This window comes from Phalangium opilio, unplaced genomic scaffold (assembly GCF_054372755.1).
Source record: "Phalangium opilio isolate 3A_F unplaced genomic scaffold, DU_Popi_V2 ptg000013l_1, whole genome shotgun sequence".
NCBI lineage: Eukaryota > Metazoa > Arthropoda > Arachnida > Opiliones > Phalangiidae > Phalangium > Phalangium opilio.
Genome location: NW_028324148.1, coordinates 16,131,175 through 16,148,863, shown reverse-complemented (window position 1 = coordinate 16,148,863; position 17,689 = coordinate 16,131,175). Strand labels below are relative to the sequence as shown.

At 30.6% G+C, this 17,689-nt stretch overlaps 2 protein-coding genes and 1 long non-coding RNA gene across 7 annotated transcripts; 2 read left to right on the top strand and 1 right to left on the bottom strand.

The window, feature by feature from the left end:
- Positions 1–539: 539 nt before the first annotated feature.
- LOC149709601 (uncharacterized) lies at positions 540–1,245 on the top strand. Its single transcript, XR_016381385.1, has 2 exons — positions 540–668; positions 762–1,245. It is a non-coding gene; the product is annotated as an uncharacterized LOC149709601 (long non-coding RNA).
- Positions 1,246–7,078: 5,833 nt separating this feature from the next.
- LOC149709599 (uncharacterized) lies at positions 7,079–17,030 on the bottom strand. 4 transcript variants are annotated; one of them, XR_016381383.1, is made up of 4 exons: positions 16,802–17,030; positions 16,692–16,733; positions 8,379–16,625; positions 7,079–8,197 (listed from the first exon to the last, which is right to left on the bottom strand). XR_016381383.1 is itself a non-coding variant. In XM_089864991.1 (4 exons), exons 1-4 carry the CDS (start codon positions 16,820–16,822, stop codon positions 15,020–15,022), a joined length of 1,587 nt encoding a protein of 528 aa, XP_089721117.1. In that variant the 5' UTR covers positions 16,823–17,030; the 3' UTR covers positions 14,871–15,019. The 4 variants fall into 4 exon arrangements, 2 of the variants coding, with proteins under 2 accessions (XP_089721116.1, XP_089721117.1); XR_016381384.1 differs by having other exon boundaries at positions 8,428–16,625; XM_089864991.1 differs by lacking the exon at positions 7,079–8,197 and having other exon boundaries at positions 14,871–15,051; positions 15,134–16,625.
- LOC149709600 (uncharacterized) lies at positions 11,664–14,743 on the top strand. 2 transcript variants are annotated; one of them, XM_089864988.1, is made up of 6 exons: positions 11,664–12,720; positions 12,814–13,556; positions 13,625–13,849; positions 13,939–14,170; positions 14,231–14,286; positions 14,344–14,743. In XM_089864988.1, exons 1-6 carry the CDS (start codon positions 11,664–11,666, stop codon positions 14,656–14,658), a joined length of 2,628 nt encoding a protein of 875 aa, XP_089721114.1. In that variant the 3' UTR covers positions 14,659–14,743. The 2 variants fall into 2 exon arrangements, with proteins under 2 accessions (XP_089721114.1, XP_089721115.1); XM_089864989.1 differs by having other exon boundaries at positions 14,231–14,282; positions 14,344–14,475.
- Positions 17,031–17,689: the final 659 nt, after the last annotated feature.

The following is a 17,689-nucleotide window of genomic DNA, read 5'->3' as shown; positions in this document are numbered from 1 at the left end:
TGTATCGTATTAACTGCTTTGAAAAAATTCCACAGAACTACAATTCGGGACCTAAATATGTGGTTAAAATTTCAAAAAGATCCATCCATTAGTTTTTCTTATAAAAAATAAAGTTGCTAAGGGTGGTTTTCATTTCCATAAAAATTTTACGATATTTTGATGAAAATCATGAAATTTTCCATAGAAATAACATGGGAAAAATTTAACAGATAGCCTTTTTGTGGAAGCCGTCATGAAATAACTATACGTTTGTTTGATTTGAAAACGGTTTCAAATGAAAGCCTCATATTTAGTATTTGTGCTTTCCAGCTTTCATTGATTAATTTTAAGTTTAAGTATGTTTAATTTTAAATTTTCAAAATTAACCCAATTTGCGTTATTTAAGCATGGATAGACTGATTTACTAGAAAATTGCAGCGCGACCAAAATTGGCCTTTTTTTGCGTTTAGTTGCGTCATATTAATCCGATTGTTTTTTCTTAATGCCTTTTGGTTGAAATGCCCTATCGGTAGTGAGATAAGACTGCTTTAAATTGCCGCCGTGACAAATACCCCGTTTGTGGTCGCCATTTTTTTAAGGGGAAAAAATTTGAGAGTGGGTCCTTTATCGTTGTCATTTTCATATTTTTTGAGGATTTGCTGATGGATAGATTTTAAATATAATATAAAGTAGGTTTCAAGTTTTAATATAAGCCTAATTTCATAATTTTCCACCTTTCTATTGTCCCACAATCTGTTTCTAAACTTGCCACTTTTTTTAAGGCGGTGAAACCCGTGAAATTGCGCTAAGCCTTGGTCGCTTCAGCCCCTTTAATGCTTCTAATCGTGGTGCGCAGCCATGGTGAATTAATTTCTCTAAGCCTTGGTCAAAACAATATCCATAGTGCACCAGGCCCGTCAATCTTATTTCCCATCCTGGTTTCCTCATATATGCTCTGTCTTCGAAGTCTGCTTTGTATTATGCTATGAATTTATGCTTTATTTATTTCGTAAGCATAGGTAACAGTAGTGATAGTTAAAAATGCCGTTATTTATTTACTCAAATCAGGGTTCCATTGTATTAATTAAAACCTTGTATTCTACCTAAATGATTAAAATGTTTCATTTGGTAATGCTTTATGAAAAACAACGCTCACTACAGAAGATTTATACACATATTCCTCACCAACGTAACACGTTTGTTTACCTTGTAAACTATTAAATACAATAAATACTATTGCCATTAACGGTGATTTTCTGGAAAGTATTGACAGCAAACCTTATTTTCTTAATTAATAGTTTACATATTTATAATTTAACTCAAACACACTTTTAACAAGTTATATTAATTGTGGTTATATGTAATATTTCATGAATGAAGCTCAGTTTCGAACAAAACCACTATTAGTGAGCCATCCAACAAACAATGGTTTGGAACTAATAATAATAATAATAGATGGAAATGATTAACGCAAGTTGATAAAGAAATTAATAATCTTTTGATTAATTATGTTAGGAAGGAAATGATTAACGCAAGTTGATAAAGAAATTAATAATCTTTTAATTAGTTATGTTAGGAAGGAAATGATTAACGCAAGTTGATAAAGAAATTAATAATCTTTTAATTAGTTATGTTAGGAAGGAAATGATTAACGCAAGTTAATAAAGAAATTAATAATCTTTTAATTAGTTATGTTAGGAAGGAAATGATTAACGCAAGTTAATAAAGAAATTAATAATCTTTTAATTAGTTATGTTAGGAAGGAAATGATTAACGCAAGTTGATAAAGAAATTAATAATCTTTTAATTAGTTATGTTAGGAAGGAAATGATTTACGCAAGTTGATAAAGAAATTAATAATCTTTTAATTAGTTATGTTAGGAAGGAAATAATTAACGCAAGTTGATAAAGAAATTAATAATCTTTTAATTAGTTATGTTAGGAAGGAAATGATTAACGCAAGTTAATAAAGAAATTAATAATCTTTTAATTAGTTATGTTAGGAAGGAAATGATTAACGCAAGTTAATAAAGAAATTAATAATCTTTTAATTAGTTATGTTAGGAAGGAAATGATTTACGCAAGTTGATAAAGAAATTAATAATCTTTTAATTAGTTATGTTAGGAAGGAAATGATTTACGCAAGTTAATAAAGAAATTAATAATCTTTTAATTAGTTATGTTAGGAAGGAAATGATTTACGCAAGTTAATAAAGAAATTAATAATCTTTTAATTAGTTATGTTAGGAAGGAAATGATTTACGCAAGTTGATAAAGAAATTAATAATCTTTTAATTAGTTATGTTAGGAAGGAAATGATTAACGCAAGTTAATAAAGAAATTAATAATCTTTTAATTAGTTATGTTAGGAAGGAAATGATTAACGCAAGTTGATAAAGAAATTAATAATCTTTTAATTAGTTATGTTAGGAAGGAAATGATTAACGCAAGTTAATAAAGAAATTAATAATCTTTTAATTAGTTATGTTAGGAAGGAAATGATTAACGCAAGTTGATAAAGAAATTAATAATCTTTTAATTAGTTATGTTAGGAAGGAAATGATTAACGCAAGTTAATAAAGAAATTAATAATCTTTTAATTAGTTATGTTAGGAAGGAAATGATTAACGCAAGTTAATAAAGAAATTAATAATCTTTTAATTAGTTATGTTAGGAAGGAAATGATTTACGCAAGTTAATAAAGAAATTAATAATCTTTTAATTAGTTATGTTAGGAAGGAAATGATTTACGCAAGTTAATAAAGAAATTAATAATCTTTTAATTAGTTATGTTAGGAAGGAAATGATTAACGCAAGTTGATAAAGAAATTAATAATCTTTTAATTAGTTATGTTAGGAAGGAAATGATTAACGCAAGTTAATAAAGAAATTAATAATCTTTTAATTAGTTATGTTAGGAAGGAAATGATTAACGCAAGTTGATAAAGAAATTAATAATCTTTTAATTAGTTATGTTAGGAAGGAAATGATTAACGCAAGTTAATAAAGAAATTAATAATCTTTTAATTAGTTATGTTAGGAAGGAAATGATTAACGCAAGTTGATAAAGAAATTAATAATCTTTTAATTAGTTATGTTAGGAAGGAAATGATTAACGCAAGTTAATAAAGAAATTAATAATCTTTTAATTAGTTATGTTAGGAAGGAAATGATTAACGCAAGTTAATAAAGAAATTAATAATCTTTTAATTAGTTATGTTAGGAAGGAAATGATTTACGCAAGTTAATAAAGAAATTAATAATCTTTTAATTAGTTATGTTAGGAAGGAAATGATTTACGCAAGTTGATAAAGAAATTAATAATCTTTTAATTAGTTATGTTAGGAAGGAAATGATTAACGCAAGTTAATAAAGAAATTAATAATCTTTTAATTAGTTATGTTAGGAAGGAAATGATTAACGCAAGTTAATAAAGAAATTAATAATCTTTTAATTAGTTATGTTAGGAAGGAAATGATTAACGCAAGTTGATAAAGAAATTAATAATCTTTTAATTAGTTATGTTAGGAAGGAAATGATTTACGCAAGTTGATAAAGAAATTAATAATCTTTTAATTAGTTATGTTAGGAAGGAAATAATTAACGCAAGTTGATAAAGAAATTAATAATCTTTTAATTAGTTATGTTAGGAAGGAAATGATTAACGCAAGTTAATAAAGAAATTAATAATCTTTTAATTAGTTATGTTAGGAAGGAAATGATTAACGCAAGTTAATAAAGAAATTAATAATCTTTTAATTAGTTATGTTAGGAAGGAAATGATTTACGCAAGTTGATAAAGAAATTAATAATCTTTTAATTAGTTATGTTAGGAAGGAAATGATTTACGCAAGTTAATAAAGAAATTAATAATCTTTTAATTAGTTATGTTAGGAAGGAAATGATTTACGCAAGTTAATAAAGAAATTAATAATCTTTTAATTAGTTATGTTAGGAAGGAAATGATTTACGCAAGTTGATAAAGAAATTAATAATCTTTTAATTAGTTATGTTAGGAAGGAAATGATTAACGCAAGTTAATAAAGAAATTAATAATCTTTTAATTAGTTATGTTAGGAAGGAAATGATTAACGCAAGTTGATAAAGAAATTAATAATCTTTTAATTAGTTATGTTAGGAAGGAAATGATTAACGCAAGTTAATAAAGAAATTAATAATCTTTTAATTAGTTATGTTAGGAAGGAAATGATTAACGCAAGTTGATAAAGAAATTAATAATCTTTTAATTAGTTATGTTAGGAAGGAAATGATTAACGCAAGTTAATAAAGAAATTAATAATCTTTTAATTAGTTATGTTAGGAAGGAAATGATTAACGCAAGTTAATAAAGAAATTAATAATCTTTTAATTAGTTATGTTAGGAAGGAAATGATTAACGCAAGTTGATAAAGAAATTAATAATCTTTTAATTAGTTATGTTAGGAAGGAAATGATTTACGCAAGTTGATAAAGAAATTAATAATCTTTTAATTAGTTATGTTAGGAAGGAAATAATTAACGCAAGTTGATAAAGAAATTAATAATCTTTTAATTAGTTATGTTAGGAAGGAAATGATTAACGCAAGTTAATAAAGAAATTAATAATCTTTTAATTAGTTATGTTAGGAAGGAAATGATTAACGCAAGTTAATAAAGAAATTAATAATCTTTTAATTAGTTATGTTAGGAAGGAAATGATTTACGCAAGTTGATAAAGAAATTAATAATCTTTTAATTAGTTATGTTAGGAAGGAAATGATTTACGCAAGTTAATAAAGAAATTAATAATCTTTTAATTAGTTATGTTAGGAAGGAAATGATTTACGCAAGTTAATAAAGAAATTAATAATCTTTTAATTAGTTATGTTAGGAAGGAAATGATTTACGCAAGTTGATAAAGAAATTAATAATCTTTTAATTAGTTATGTTAGGAAGGAAATGATTAACGCAAGTTAATAAAGAAATTAATAATCTTTTAATTAGTTATGTTAGGAAGGAAATGATTAACGCAAGTTGATAAAGAAATTAATAATCTTTTAATTAGTTATGTTAGGAAGGAAATGATTAACGCAAGTTAATAAAGAAATTAATAATCTTTTAATTAGTTATGTTAGGAAGGAAATGATTAACGCAAGTTGATAAAGAAATTAATAATCTTTTAATTAGTTATGTTAGGAAGGAAATGATTAACGCAAGTTAATAAAGAAATTAATAATCTTTTAATTAGTTATGTTAGGAAGGAAATGATTAACGCAAGTTAATAAAGAAATTAATAATCTTTTAATTAGTTATGTTAGGAAGGAAATGATTTACGCAAGTTAATAAAGAAATTAATAATCTTTTAATTAGTTATGTTAGGAAGGAAATGATTTACGCAAGTTAATAAAGAAATTAATAATCTTTTAATTAGTTATGTTAGGAAGGAAATGATTAACGCAAGTTGATAAAGAAATTAATAATCTTTTAATTAGTTATGTTAGGAAGGAAATGATTAACGCAAGTTAATAAAGAAATTAATAATCTTTTAATTAGTTATGTTAGGAAGGAAATGATTAACGCAAGTTGATAAAGAAATTAATAATCTTTTAATTAGTTATGTTAGGAAGGAAATGATTAACGCAAGTTAATAAAGAAATTAATAATCTTTTAATTAGTTATGTTAGGAAGGAAATGATTAACGCAAGTTGATAAAGAAATTAATAATCTTTTAATTAGTTATGTTAGGAAGGAAATGATTAACGCAAGTTAATAAAGAAATTAATAATCTTTTAATTAGTTATGTTAGGAAGGAAATGATTAACGCAAGTTAATAAAGAAATTAATAATCTTTTAATTAGTTATGTTAGGAAGGAAATGATTTACGCAAGTTAATAAAGAAATTAATAATCTTTTAATTAGTTATGTTAGGAAGGAAATGATTTACGCAAGTTGATAAAGAAATTAATAATCTTTTAATTAGTTATGTTAGGAAGGAAATGATTAACGCAAGTTAATAAAGAAATTAATAATCTTTTAATTAGTTATGTTAGGAAGGAAATGATTAACGCAAGTTGATAAAGAAATTAATAATCTTTTAATTAGTTATGTTAGGAAGGAAATGATTAACGCAAGTTAATAAAGAAATTAATAATCTTTTAATTAGTTATGTTAGGAAGGAAATGATTTACGCAAGTTGATAAAGAAATTAATAATCTTTTAATTAGTTATGTTAGGAAGGAAATGATTTACGCAAGTTAATAAAGAAATTAATAATCTTTTAATTAGTTATGTTAGGAAGGAAATGATTAACGCAAGTTAATAAAGAAATTAATAATCTTTTAATTAGTTATGTTAGGAAGGAAATGATTTACGCAAGTTAATAAAGAAATTAATAATCTTTTAATTAGTTATGTTAGGAAGGAAATGATTAACGCAAGTTGATAAAGAAATTAATAATCTTTTAATTAGTTATGTTAGGAAGGAAATGATTAACGCAAGTTGATAAAGAAATTAATAATCTTTTAATTAGTTATGTTAGGAAGGAAATGATTTACGCAAGTTGATAAAGAAATTAATAATCTTTTAATTAGTTATGTTAGGAAGGAAATGATTAACGCAAGTTGATAAAGAAATTAATAAATTAATAATAATTTGATAAATATTATGGGGAAGAATATAATACTTCTTTTCCCCTTCTGATATGGGAACTCATGACGGAGACAATAGGGAGCTAACAGTTCTGACCCTGAAACGTCACACCCTTCTATCTCTTACTGGAGTTTCATCCCCCCTAACGGTTGGAAACAGTATTCTACTCGCAAAAATTCCAACCAGAGAGGGGCTGTGTGACGTCAGACTATCTGTTCCCCCTAGCCAGTTGTTAGCTCCTTATAGCTTTTAGACCAAACTACATTTTAAATGTCAGGAAGCTTTGACTGTAATTGGATTTAGGAATATTTTGAACTAATAATTCTACCCAAATGATTAAAATCTTAAATTAGGTAAGGCTTTATTTAACAGTTAGGACGCTATCACTAATTATTCTCAAAAGCCTTTCTGGTGTCCAAAATAATTTTCCTTATAAAGTTACGAATGAAACCCTTTAAAAAATACGCAACTATTAGCTTTAAACGTGAAAAATAAAATTTTTATTTACTGGAAAATAATTATAATGAATACAAATAACAACCAGGGAAATTCAATTCCAAATTGCGTCTTATAAATAAATGTAGCAATTATCAAACCAAATGTGTTTTTAAAATAAATCTTTAGCACATGCCAATAAAATAATAATCATACGTGTTTTAACTTTGAAAAAAAAGTTTAACAAAAATATTCTTAAAGCAATTTATTGTTTTAATGACTTTTAAGTAATTACTGAACAGCCATAACTTTAAAAAATTACAATTTATATTTTAACTATTATATAAAATAAATAATACTATTAACCCTAACTTTTGTCATCAATAAACTAATGTAACTCTCATTTCACTTTATTTATCAAAGGTAAAATAGTTACCATTAGTTTCATAAATACTACTAAATAATTTGTTGATCCTATTATTTCCTATATTCAATGATAAATCTAAGCACAGTTCCATTGCCAGACTCCTGTAGTACGCTGGCTAATCATTTATCATCTATCCCAATGGCTAAATCCAATTAAAATTGTACTTAAGGACAGAGCGAAAAATAAAATATGCCAAACTACCACACTATACGGAAGAGAAAATCTTTTTAAGACGCGTTATATTTATATTATATTATAATTATTATGATATTGCCAGCTTTTCCAAAACACTACAAAATTGTATTTCTTTTCCCCTGAAATATTGCCAAATTATTGCTAGTTGTCTTATTTAATGCCACTTTTAACAAAAAAAATTACTATTTTAGTTTCTTAAATTAGGTTAAAGTTAATCACAAAAGATGGTAATCTATATGTTGAATCTCGTGTAAAGGTTAAGAGAAATATCCGTTCTGAATAAGATCTTGTTGACACAATGACATTGGAAATGGGGTTCAAAATTAGCGTGAAAGCAACTGGTATATTCTGGTCTGGGTTCATCAGAAATAGTCGAACTAAAATCTTTGTCATGACATCACACCCTCGTATATCTACGAATTTCATCAGCTTAAATTAAGACTAAAAATATTGATGTGACGTCCCCTTAGCTAATAACTCTCAGTCTATTGAATGACAAACTATTTCCTTTTCTGCAGCTAGCGGGAATGAGCACTGAAATAAATTAATCACCACCGCATGTACGCAAAATTAATAAAAATTAAGACCGAAGTAACAGATATTAATCAAAACGCGTCTTGGATTTAACCAAGACCTACAAAGTATCGATAAGAACAAGGTTAATCACTTGACTGAATGCGCAGATATTGAAACTTTTTTTTTAATTAAAACTTACATGCTTAAGAAAGTATGTTCCATCACCCTATTCCATTGAATAAACTTACTTTACTGGTAGTAAATTTTTTCCCTCTCAATAATTTGAAAAATTTACTTATCTCGGGTTTTCGAGCACAATTCCATTCCCCGAAAACATTTTATAACTACATTTATTATCACTTTTAAGAGTTTTCGTGTGGAAAAATACCTCATAACTAGTAACCATTGAGTTCAGAACATAAATATATTAATCAAAACGCGTCTTGGATTTAACCAAGACCTACAAAGTATCGATAAGAACAAGGTTAATCACTTGACTGAATGCGCAGATATTGAAACTTTTTTTTTAATTAAAACTTACATGCTTAAGAAAGTATGTTCCATCACCCTATTCCATTGAATAAACTTACTTTACTGGTAGTAAATTTTTTCCCTCTCAATAATTTGAAAAATTTACTTATCTCGGGTTTTCGAGCACAATTCCATTCCCCGAAAACATTTTATAACTACATTTATTATCACTTTTAAGAGAGTACGTGTATGACATTGTGTCGTTAATAGGTTGCTAACATATCCCCGTTTATGCCCTGAACGCTCCATAGTGAAACCTTTTGTTAATTTTAGTGCAAATTTCAACAATGGCAGCACATTCAACATGGACGTTATGATTTTTACTCTTGGTTAAACTGACTTATGTTAATAGACCACTTCGACATGGGAAGACACGGGGGTAAAACTTTGCCTTCCATCTCGCTCGAGTGAGTCGAGTCGATGGAAAGATCATAAATAGAGCAGAGACGGCGAGGGGTCAAACCCCCCCCCCCTCCCATATGTCCCGATACTAAGGATTGACATCTCTTTTTTACGTAAAAAGGGTCTATAGCAACGGTACGACAGACAATGTTCAAACGGTTCTGCCATGGCGTTTCTATGGTTCGCAAGCAGTAGGGGCGTGCATGATATTCGTAATTTTTTGATTTTCTTTGTTGTAATTGTTAACTTAAGCGTGGTCGTAGCCTGAAATTTATGACTTGGTTATTTTGAAAAATAGCCTGCGTTCACCAAGTCGCGTGATCTACGACGCTGTGGCTCGACTCTGCTACTTAGTCTGTATATCTTCAGGAACAAGGATAATGCATTAACGGTTTTTAAAGGAATATGGGATTTTTAAACTTGTCGCTGCGAATCTTCCTATAGTAAATGTTGTATTTCTAGTAGCCCCAGAGACTTCTGGTAGCACTCTTTATGCATTTGGTAGAACAGTTTTATAGAAATTGAAATGGTAGAAGATATTTATAAAATAAGATTTGTTCGAATATTTAAACTTCAATTTGGTCGAATTATTTCGTAGTTGTCCTATTTCAAGGCGAGGAATGCTCTCAAAAACAATTACTATTTACAATTACTACTATAAAAAGTGATTCACACAGAATTCTCGAGCAGCTTAACGCGCAATTGAGTGGGCTATTGCCTTGGTGACGAGGCCAGCGAAAGACAAGGCATGAGAATGGCACAAGGCGTACTTCTATCAAGGGGGGTATACCATTGAGTTCTAATATATTTATTTCTAGAGTTTTTGTTGAATTTCCTCCTCGCGTACTCGATTCGTCGAATTTCATTACTTTATCATTAGTCGTTAGCGCCATCTGTCGCCTTACGTGAGAAGCTTAAAAGAATTTCCCACGATTATGCGGGAAAGCGCCCCGCAAAATCGCCGCCATAGAGATACAAGAGGAACAGTTGAATTTTCAGCTTTGATTCGGGTTCAGTGGAAGCGCCCCTTCGCGTGTGTGATAGGGTGAGTTGCTTGCAGCGCCATCTACATGCGGCGAGATAAACTAAAATATTACTAACCCCATGTTAACACTCAAAGTTAAGCAGCTTCGAGCGCGGTCAGTACTTGGGAGGGAGACAACGCGGGTTCGAATCCCGCCGGGGACGTTTTATATTTAATTAATTTTTATTAATTTACGTATTAATTAATGGAAGGAAAAGTGTTTGTAAAATAAAGAGATGATTATTAACAGAGAATTAAAACATTTGCAAGATGAAACATTACGGTATTTATTTTTTGTTCAAATTGAATAGCTCCTTCGCTCGCCGATAGGGGCGCCACGTATCAAAAACCCTATCACACACGCGAAGGGGTGGGATGGAAATTTTCGTAACAGAATGTCGCGAACCCCCCTCTCAATAGTTTGTCTAGGTTCTTAATAGTGTTCTAATGTCTATGATCGCCGCAGCTTGAGTTTGTAAATTAGGCTTAGGAAGAAGTAAAGCGCGAAATATGAAAGTTAGGTAATTGAAAAACAGTAAGTGGAGCCTAATAAATAAAATTTGATATTTAGTAAATGGAATATTGATCAATTTCTTATTAAATGCGTGTTTTTACTTGGGAATTATATGTTATTAGTTATTAAAGTAACACATAATGTGAAAATGTATTAAATTTTAAAATGGGTCGAAAATGCTCGGTAGAAAAGTGTGTCAACACTGGTAGAAATAAATATGTTTTGTGACATAAGTGTTTACGTATAGAAAATTAATAAATATTTAGATAGTTCAACCCTTTTTGAACTGTACCATTAAGATTGCCTACAAAAAATTCGGAATTACCAAAACAATGGTGTCAGGCCATTAATGGAATTGAATGGACTCCAAAAAAAGACATTTGCGGTGATCATTTTTGTGAAGTTGACTATCACGAAAGCTCAAAAATACATATACTATCGGTTAATGCAGTTCCTTCTCTGTTTTTACTCGAATCTAGCAATTTACTTCCATTATCATAGCGGTTTCTAAACATTTCCTATCTATATTAAGAAATTATAGCAGACGCCATAGTAACAAATATGTGTTTTTTAACTGAAATAGATGCCGCCACCACCTAATGATAAAGTTATCCGGCCGTCCCATAATTTCAAAAACTATGGTCGCGCGAGCGCGAAAACCCGATATCCAAATAGAACTCTAGAAGGATATATGTTCTGAACTCAATGGGATATATGTTCTGAACTCAATGGGGTATACAACTATACATCCTCCTTGTTCGTATCGGGCGCAGCAGAAGCTAAAGCAGACCAAGAAGGAATTTACTATAAGAAGACACATATTAATCAGATTTTAGGCTTCTACCCTTACGCCGGTGTAAGTGGACAAATAAGCCCCACCCCTTTCATATCTGTCATTTATCCGCGCTTTCCCATTGGATTCCGTGGGGGTACGTCATACAGACGAGAATTACGCAAATGACGTATTTCCGACTAGAGAAAAAAAAACTCGGGCAAAGTAGTAAACAAAAAACATGGAGGCTGCCGCTGCCCCCGGTGCTGAAACGGTACGGGAATTATTTTTAATTGCCATTAAGCAGCTAGTTAACAATTATGAACCAAATTCGCTGGATTTGGAATACGTGTCCCTACGTGGAAACCGTTCCATAATTATTTCTAAAAAAAATCACGTGTACTATCCTTATGATTTCGTAAGCGAGTTCGAAAAACCAAACCAAGGCTTCACGAATTCCAGGGAATTTTGTGAGTTGAATGTCACTCTGAAGCCGCTTAGAATTGTGATATCGTTAGAGACGTTTAAGTCTTCACTTCAGCTGCATCATAGAGAACTAAAAAATATTTCTAATTCGTTCTCGTTTAATGAAAGTGAAAATACGTGGCACTTATCAGTAGATTTATTGGATATGCTAGAAAAGGTAAAAGAGATTGATGGCGGAAATTATCAAATCTGTTGTGGGTTTTCTAAAGATGAAATAGCATTAAAAAGTCATTCACCGTTTATATCTTGCTTCAAATACCCGTATACAAAGTATGTGTCCAATAAATGTGAAGGAATTTTGAAACGATGTATACCAAAATTAAACGAAACTTCAGTGGGTAAACTTAACATTCCACGTTGTAAAAAATGTAAACGGTGGCTGCTAGGCTCCATGGATCGTGATAAACGAAATGCTGTAAAACGAAAAGCTGAAAACGAAATAGAGAAAGGGCCAGCTAAGGTATTGAAAACAGATTGTCAGTCAAGATACGCTATTTCAAAACTCACTCCGAGAAGCCGAAAGAAAAGAATTGCTAACATTCGAAGAGAACGTCAAAATTTGGGTCGAAATTTGAAAGTCTTGCGACAAAAACTGTCTAAAATGACACTTGTGTTAAATAACACTCAGTCTAATGAACTTAACGAAATAGTAGATTTAATATCGACTAAATTTCCGGATAAACTAAATGATGTTATAAACACTGCACCAGATTTGCAAACAAAATTAGCCTTAAGAACAGCCTGGAAAAAGGATCGTCAGGCCCAACATGAAACAGACAAGAAGAACTTTTTAAAAGATCAAGACAAAAATGGTAAATTATTGTAGTGTTTTATTCCAGTTTAAAGAAATGTTTAACCCTAAAATGAATTCTAATTTTGATTAAATCTCCAAAATATACACTTAGAAACTGGGTCAAAGCGAAACAGATGGTCGATGATTACCTACCGCTTGGCTTTAGCGGTGTACGTTCGAAGCCCAGCAGCGTTCAAGGCATTGAAAAGCTTCAATTTATTACAACTTCCAAGTGAGACTTCCCTGAAGGAGTTTACAAGGGCAAACTTGGAAAGACCAGGACTATCAGACAATTACATATCTGAACAAAAGATTTTGTATGAAAAAATGAAAATTGAGAAATTACAACTTGGACATCAACCTCCTTTAGGGGAGGGAATCTTGATCTTCGACGAAGTTAAAGTGATTGGGAAGGTTTTGTGGAATTCTACAAATAATGAACTTATGGGTTTAGCCATGACCCTTAAGGAGATGAGTTCTCTTCATGACGTTTACTCATTCTTGAATGATGAAACTCCAAAGAAGACTGAATACATGCTCCAATTTCTTTGGAGAGATATTTCGAATAGATTTGATATTTTAGGGCCATACATATCGTCAGCTGGCAATATCAAGCAAAACCTGCTATATGGAGTCTTAATGGATGTCATCGCTCTTTTTGAAATGCATGACTTTCATGTTCGGGGCCTGGTTTGTGATGGAGCATCCACTAATCTTGGTGTCATGAAAACTACAGTCAATCATAGAGGAAGTTTCGGATTTTCCAATACAAATGAACATGAAATACCAGTCAGCTTCCCAAATCCATTTTGGCCATTCCACGATATATATTGGATAATTTGTCCTTCTCATGAGGTTAGCTTATTTAATATTTATCATTGATTGTTTCAATTAAATAACGCATTTTTTGTTTTTTTCAATAGCTGAAAAACCTCATTGCTGCGTTGTATCAGTCCAAACCAAACTCAACTAGGTTATTTTCAATAAATAACGTGGAATTTGGATGGAATGCTATTCTTCAATTATACGACGTAAACATGAAACGGAAAGAGAAAAATTTACCATCATTGGTAAAAGGTCTTCAGAAACGATATGTTTACAGAGATCCGTGGACGCGACTAAACGTCAAACCGGCAAAGGTGATGCAGGTAATACAGTTCTAAAAATTATTAATGGCTAGAATGAGGTTCCTCTCAATAAGAAAAAAAATCAAAATCATTTAATTTTGTTACAATAGCAAGAGGAAGTATTGGCAGCACTATATGAGATGGCTTTGCCGACTAATGACCCAAAACCACCTAATTCTGACGAAATTCTCGAAACTTACAACTTTCTGTACGCTTGCAGTCAATTGTTTGAAAACGGTATTTTATTTAATGATGGCTTTGTTCGTGATATGGGTCACCAATGTCTTCAGAATATAAAGGCTGGATTCCAATATTTTGTAAATTGGTTAAATAGCCTTGTGGGTACGTAAAAAGTAAAAAGCTCTTTACACGTTTTTCATATAATGAAACTAACTTTTCCAGCTACCTATCCTGGATTGGAAACTACGGAATCCCAACGGCTATTCCTATCTTGGCAGGTATGATTTAAAATTCAAAGACAAGATGTTACAATTATTTTTTTTTTCTTATTTCAGACTTGGGATAGACTGAGGATAATGGTTTATGGTTTCATTGGGTTAGTGGATACCTTTATTAATGATAACCCAGGATATTTCATCTGCCCTGGATGGATAAATGGAAGCGCAGTGGAAACACTTTTTTCGCAGTTTAGATTTTCTATGGCAGGAAAATTGTCAGGAATAAATTATAACTTCGCTGTGAGAAATCGTAAAATGAAGTCTGCAGTGGGAGGCAGAAAGTTTAAACGCGATGACTACCGCGATGCTCCCCTTTCAATTGTGACAACCAACTTAAAACGATTAAGAAAACTAAAGACAAAAAGTATTTAAATGTATTTTAGCAAGAAGAATCAACTTCAAGCAATTTTGTATATCCATCCAATTGGGACTCAAAATAAAAAAGATACTTGGGAAATTAGTTTCTTTTATTAAAAAATCTGAACAAGTGACGTATTTTGAACATATCACAGTCGTAATGTTTATCACTAAATTGCTAAAAATATCACATATAATTAATCAAGACGAGATATACCTATTGGTATATCTCTTCTTGAATTAATCAAGATTCTTCGTCGAGCTTTAGATTTTGACTTGGGTGTTGAGTCCATATTAGGAACAGTAGTTGTGTCATATTTTGATTTAGACTTGGGTGTTGACTCAATATTAGGAATATTAGTTGTGTCATATTGCTCTAGGAAATTTTCCAATTCGGACTGAAAATCACTATCAAAATCATCAAATTCATTAAAAATATCTTCACAGTTAGAAGGTAATTCTTCAGATATTTTAATCGTGTTTTTGTTACGTTTGCTTGAGTTTGGTTTGGTTTCTTTGCCTTTCTTCTTTTTACTTGGAAAACTTTTCAAGGTATCTCTTAAAAGCAAGCCTCCTTTATCATTTTCACAGTGCAAGCGAATAAAATCTCCAAACCTTGCATTAGTCATTTTTCTTAAAAATATTGTTGCGTATTCTTCCTGATCCTTTCTTTTGACTGATGTATTTGGGCCCAGTTGATCGTTTATAATTGTGACTAATTGGTTTTTCAAAATTTGGTTATCCAAAAAGTTAGGTTTTCCGAGTTTAGCAAATTCTTTTCCTTGCGCTTTATAATTTTCCTCCGTAATAACAGAGCTTGCAATTTCTTCAAATGATTTAAGAAAATATTCGAAATTTTTGTTCAGAAAATATAAGTTCCCTTTATTTCTCCTTCGTAAGCCGGGAGGAAGCTTATCCTGCTCATGCGGTTTCATTCTAATTGCCGCATTTATAACTGAGAATGCCCAAGCCTGGTGTTTTTGTTTAGGGAATTTGCTATTTTCCTTCTTTTTGTGGAGCTTTGCGATTTTGCCCATCACACCTCCTGCTAGTGAGACTAATCTTGTATCAAGGAATGGATTAGTTGACGGTCTTGATTGGGGGTCATTTGTTATCACAGTTTTGGGTTGGTTTTTGGCGCCTAGTATTTTATTGGTGAAATGTTCATATATAGCCTTGGAAAGGGCATTTGTGACTTTAATAAATAAATGCAGCCAACTCTCTACTTGAGATACAGTTTCAACCGTTAAATTTTCTCTCTCGTAGAGGATGGCCTGGTTTACTTTTAGAACTTTAAAAATCACTGATGTCAGATCTTGAATGCTATCGTTGGAAATGCATAATTTGTTTGTGACTACTATGCCACAAATAGCATAAACATGTTTATTTATAATATCAAGCAATTCATGCCATTTCCTTAATAAAAAGCAATTGCTATTAATTACGTTCGGTTTGGAATCATCTTCAAAAAATATTAACAATATTTTCCACATTTTGAAAAGGAATGATTCTGCATTTTCTGTTGGCGTTGACAAATAATCTACTATAGGTTGTGAAATATTGGGAAAGGTCTTGATTTTACTTAGAATGCTTGTTCTTATAGCTTCTTCAGTTAAGGATTTAAGATTCAACGCGATATCACTGACATTAACAACCCTTGTATTCTTCACTACTCTTCCACTCTTTTTCTTGCTTTCTTCTGAAACTTTCTTGCTGCGCTTTTGCTTTGGTTTTACAGTGGTTTTCTGGAGTCGTTTCTGTTCCACTTTCTCCTTCTTTTCCTGTTTTAGTCGCAACTTTTCTTCCTGCTTTTTCAGTTGTTTTTCTTCCAATTCCTTCAACCTTTTCTCCTTCAGCTCAATTTTCTTTTTTTCCCGTTCTAATTTCTCATTTTCCTTTTGTTTTGCTTTTAAATCGCGAGCTTCTTTAAGTTTTCTCTCCCGTTCCATTCGTAGCTGTATCTTTTCTTGCTTTTGTTTTTCCTTTGAAACCAAAAAAATAATTCAATAAATCTAATAGAATCGTCTAAAGAAACAAAAAAACATTACCATTTCTTCCAATTTCTTGGAATTCGTGGAGCACTGACGTTTCTAAGATTAAACATTGAGGTTAACTGAATTCTTTAACTAAATTAAATTAATTAAATTAATTAGCATACCTTTTTTTTACCAGCATCCATCTTTTTATAACCACCCTGTTGGTACTAAGCCTAAGCTAGAAGAGAACAGACTAATTTGCAGACGACGTTTAAAAACGGAAGTTAGAAAACAGAGTCAAAATAAAATATTAAGTCCCGCCTCCTACTCCGCCCTCCCCCACCCATGAAGGGGGGGATTGTCGACTATCACGCGCACACCGGAGATGAATATATGTCTTCTTATAGTAAATTCCTTCTTGAGCAGACTACCCCCTAATCGTTTTTTCATTGTTACGTGTAGTTACTAGCATTGAGTTCTAATATATTTATGTTCTGAACTCAATGGTTACTAGTTATGAGGTATTTTTCCACACGAAAACTCTTAAAAGTGATAATAAATGTAGTTATAAAATGTTTTCGGGGAATGGAATTGTGCTCGAAAACCCGAGATAAGTAAATTTTTCAAATTATTGAGAGGGAAAAAATTTACTACCAGTAAAGTAAGTTTATTCAATGGAATAGGGTGATGGAACATACTTTCTTAAGCATGTAAGTTTTAATTAAAAAAAAAGTTTCAATATCTGCGCATTCAGTCAAGTGATTAACCTTGTTCTTATCGATACTTTGTAGGTCTTGGTTAAATCCAAGACGCGTTTTGATTAATATATTTATGTTCTGAACTCAATGGTTACTAGTTATGAGGTATTTTTCCACACGAAAACTCTTAAAAGTGATAATAAATGTAGTTATAAAATGTTTTCGGGGAATGGAATTGTGCTCGAAAACCCGAGATAAGTAAATTTTTCAAATTATTGAGAGGGAAAAAATTTACTACCAGTAAAGTAAGTTTATTCAATGGAATAGGGTGATGGAACATACTTTCTTAAGCATGTAAGTTTTAATTAAAAA

What these genes read in the sequence shown, in the direction of transcription:
- LOC149709600 (XM_089864988.1), top strand. Translation starts at nt 11,664, where the DNA reads ATGGAGGCTGCCGCTGCCCCCGGTGCTGAAACGGTACGGGAATTATTT. An exon ending in TAATTTGTCCTTCTCATGAG is followed by an intron (nt 13,557 to 13,624) that starts GTTAGCTTATTT and finishes TTTTTTCAATAG; the next exon opens with CTGAAAAACCTCATTGCTGC. An exon ending in GGCTATTCCTATCTTGGCAG is followed by an intron (nt 14,287 to 14,343) that starts GTATGATTTAAA and finishes TTCTTATTTCAG; the next exon opens with ACTTGGGATAGACTGAGGAT.
- LOC149709599 (XM_089864990.1), bottom strand. Translation starts at nt 16,822, where the DNA reads ATGGATGCTGGTAAAAAAAAG. An exon ending in TGGATGCTGGTAAAAAAAAG is followed by an intron (nt 16,734 to 16,801) that starts GTATGCTAATTA and finishes GTTTAATCTTAG; the next exon opens with AAACGTCAGTGCTCCACGAA. An exon ending in CCAAGAAATTGGAAGAAATG is followed by an intron (nt 16,626 to 16,691) that starts GTAATGTTTTTT and finishes TTGGTTTCAAAG; the next exon opens with GAAAAACAAAAGCAAGAAAA.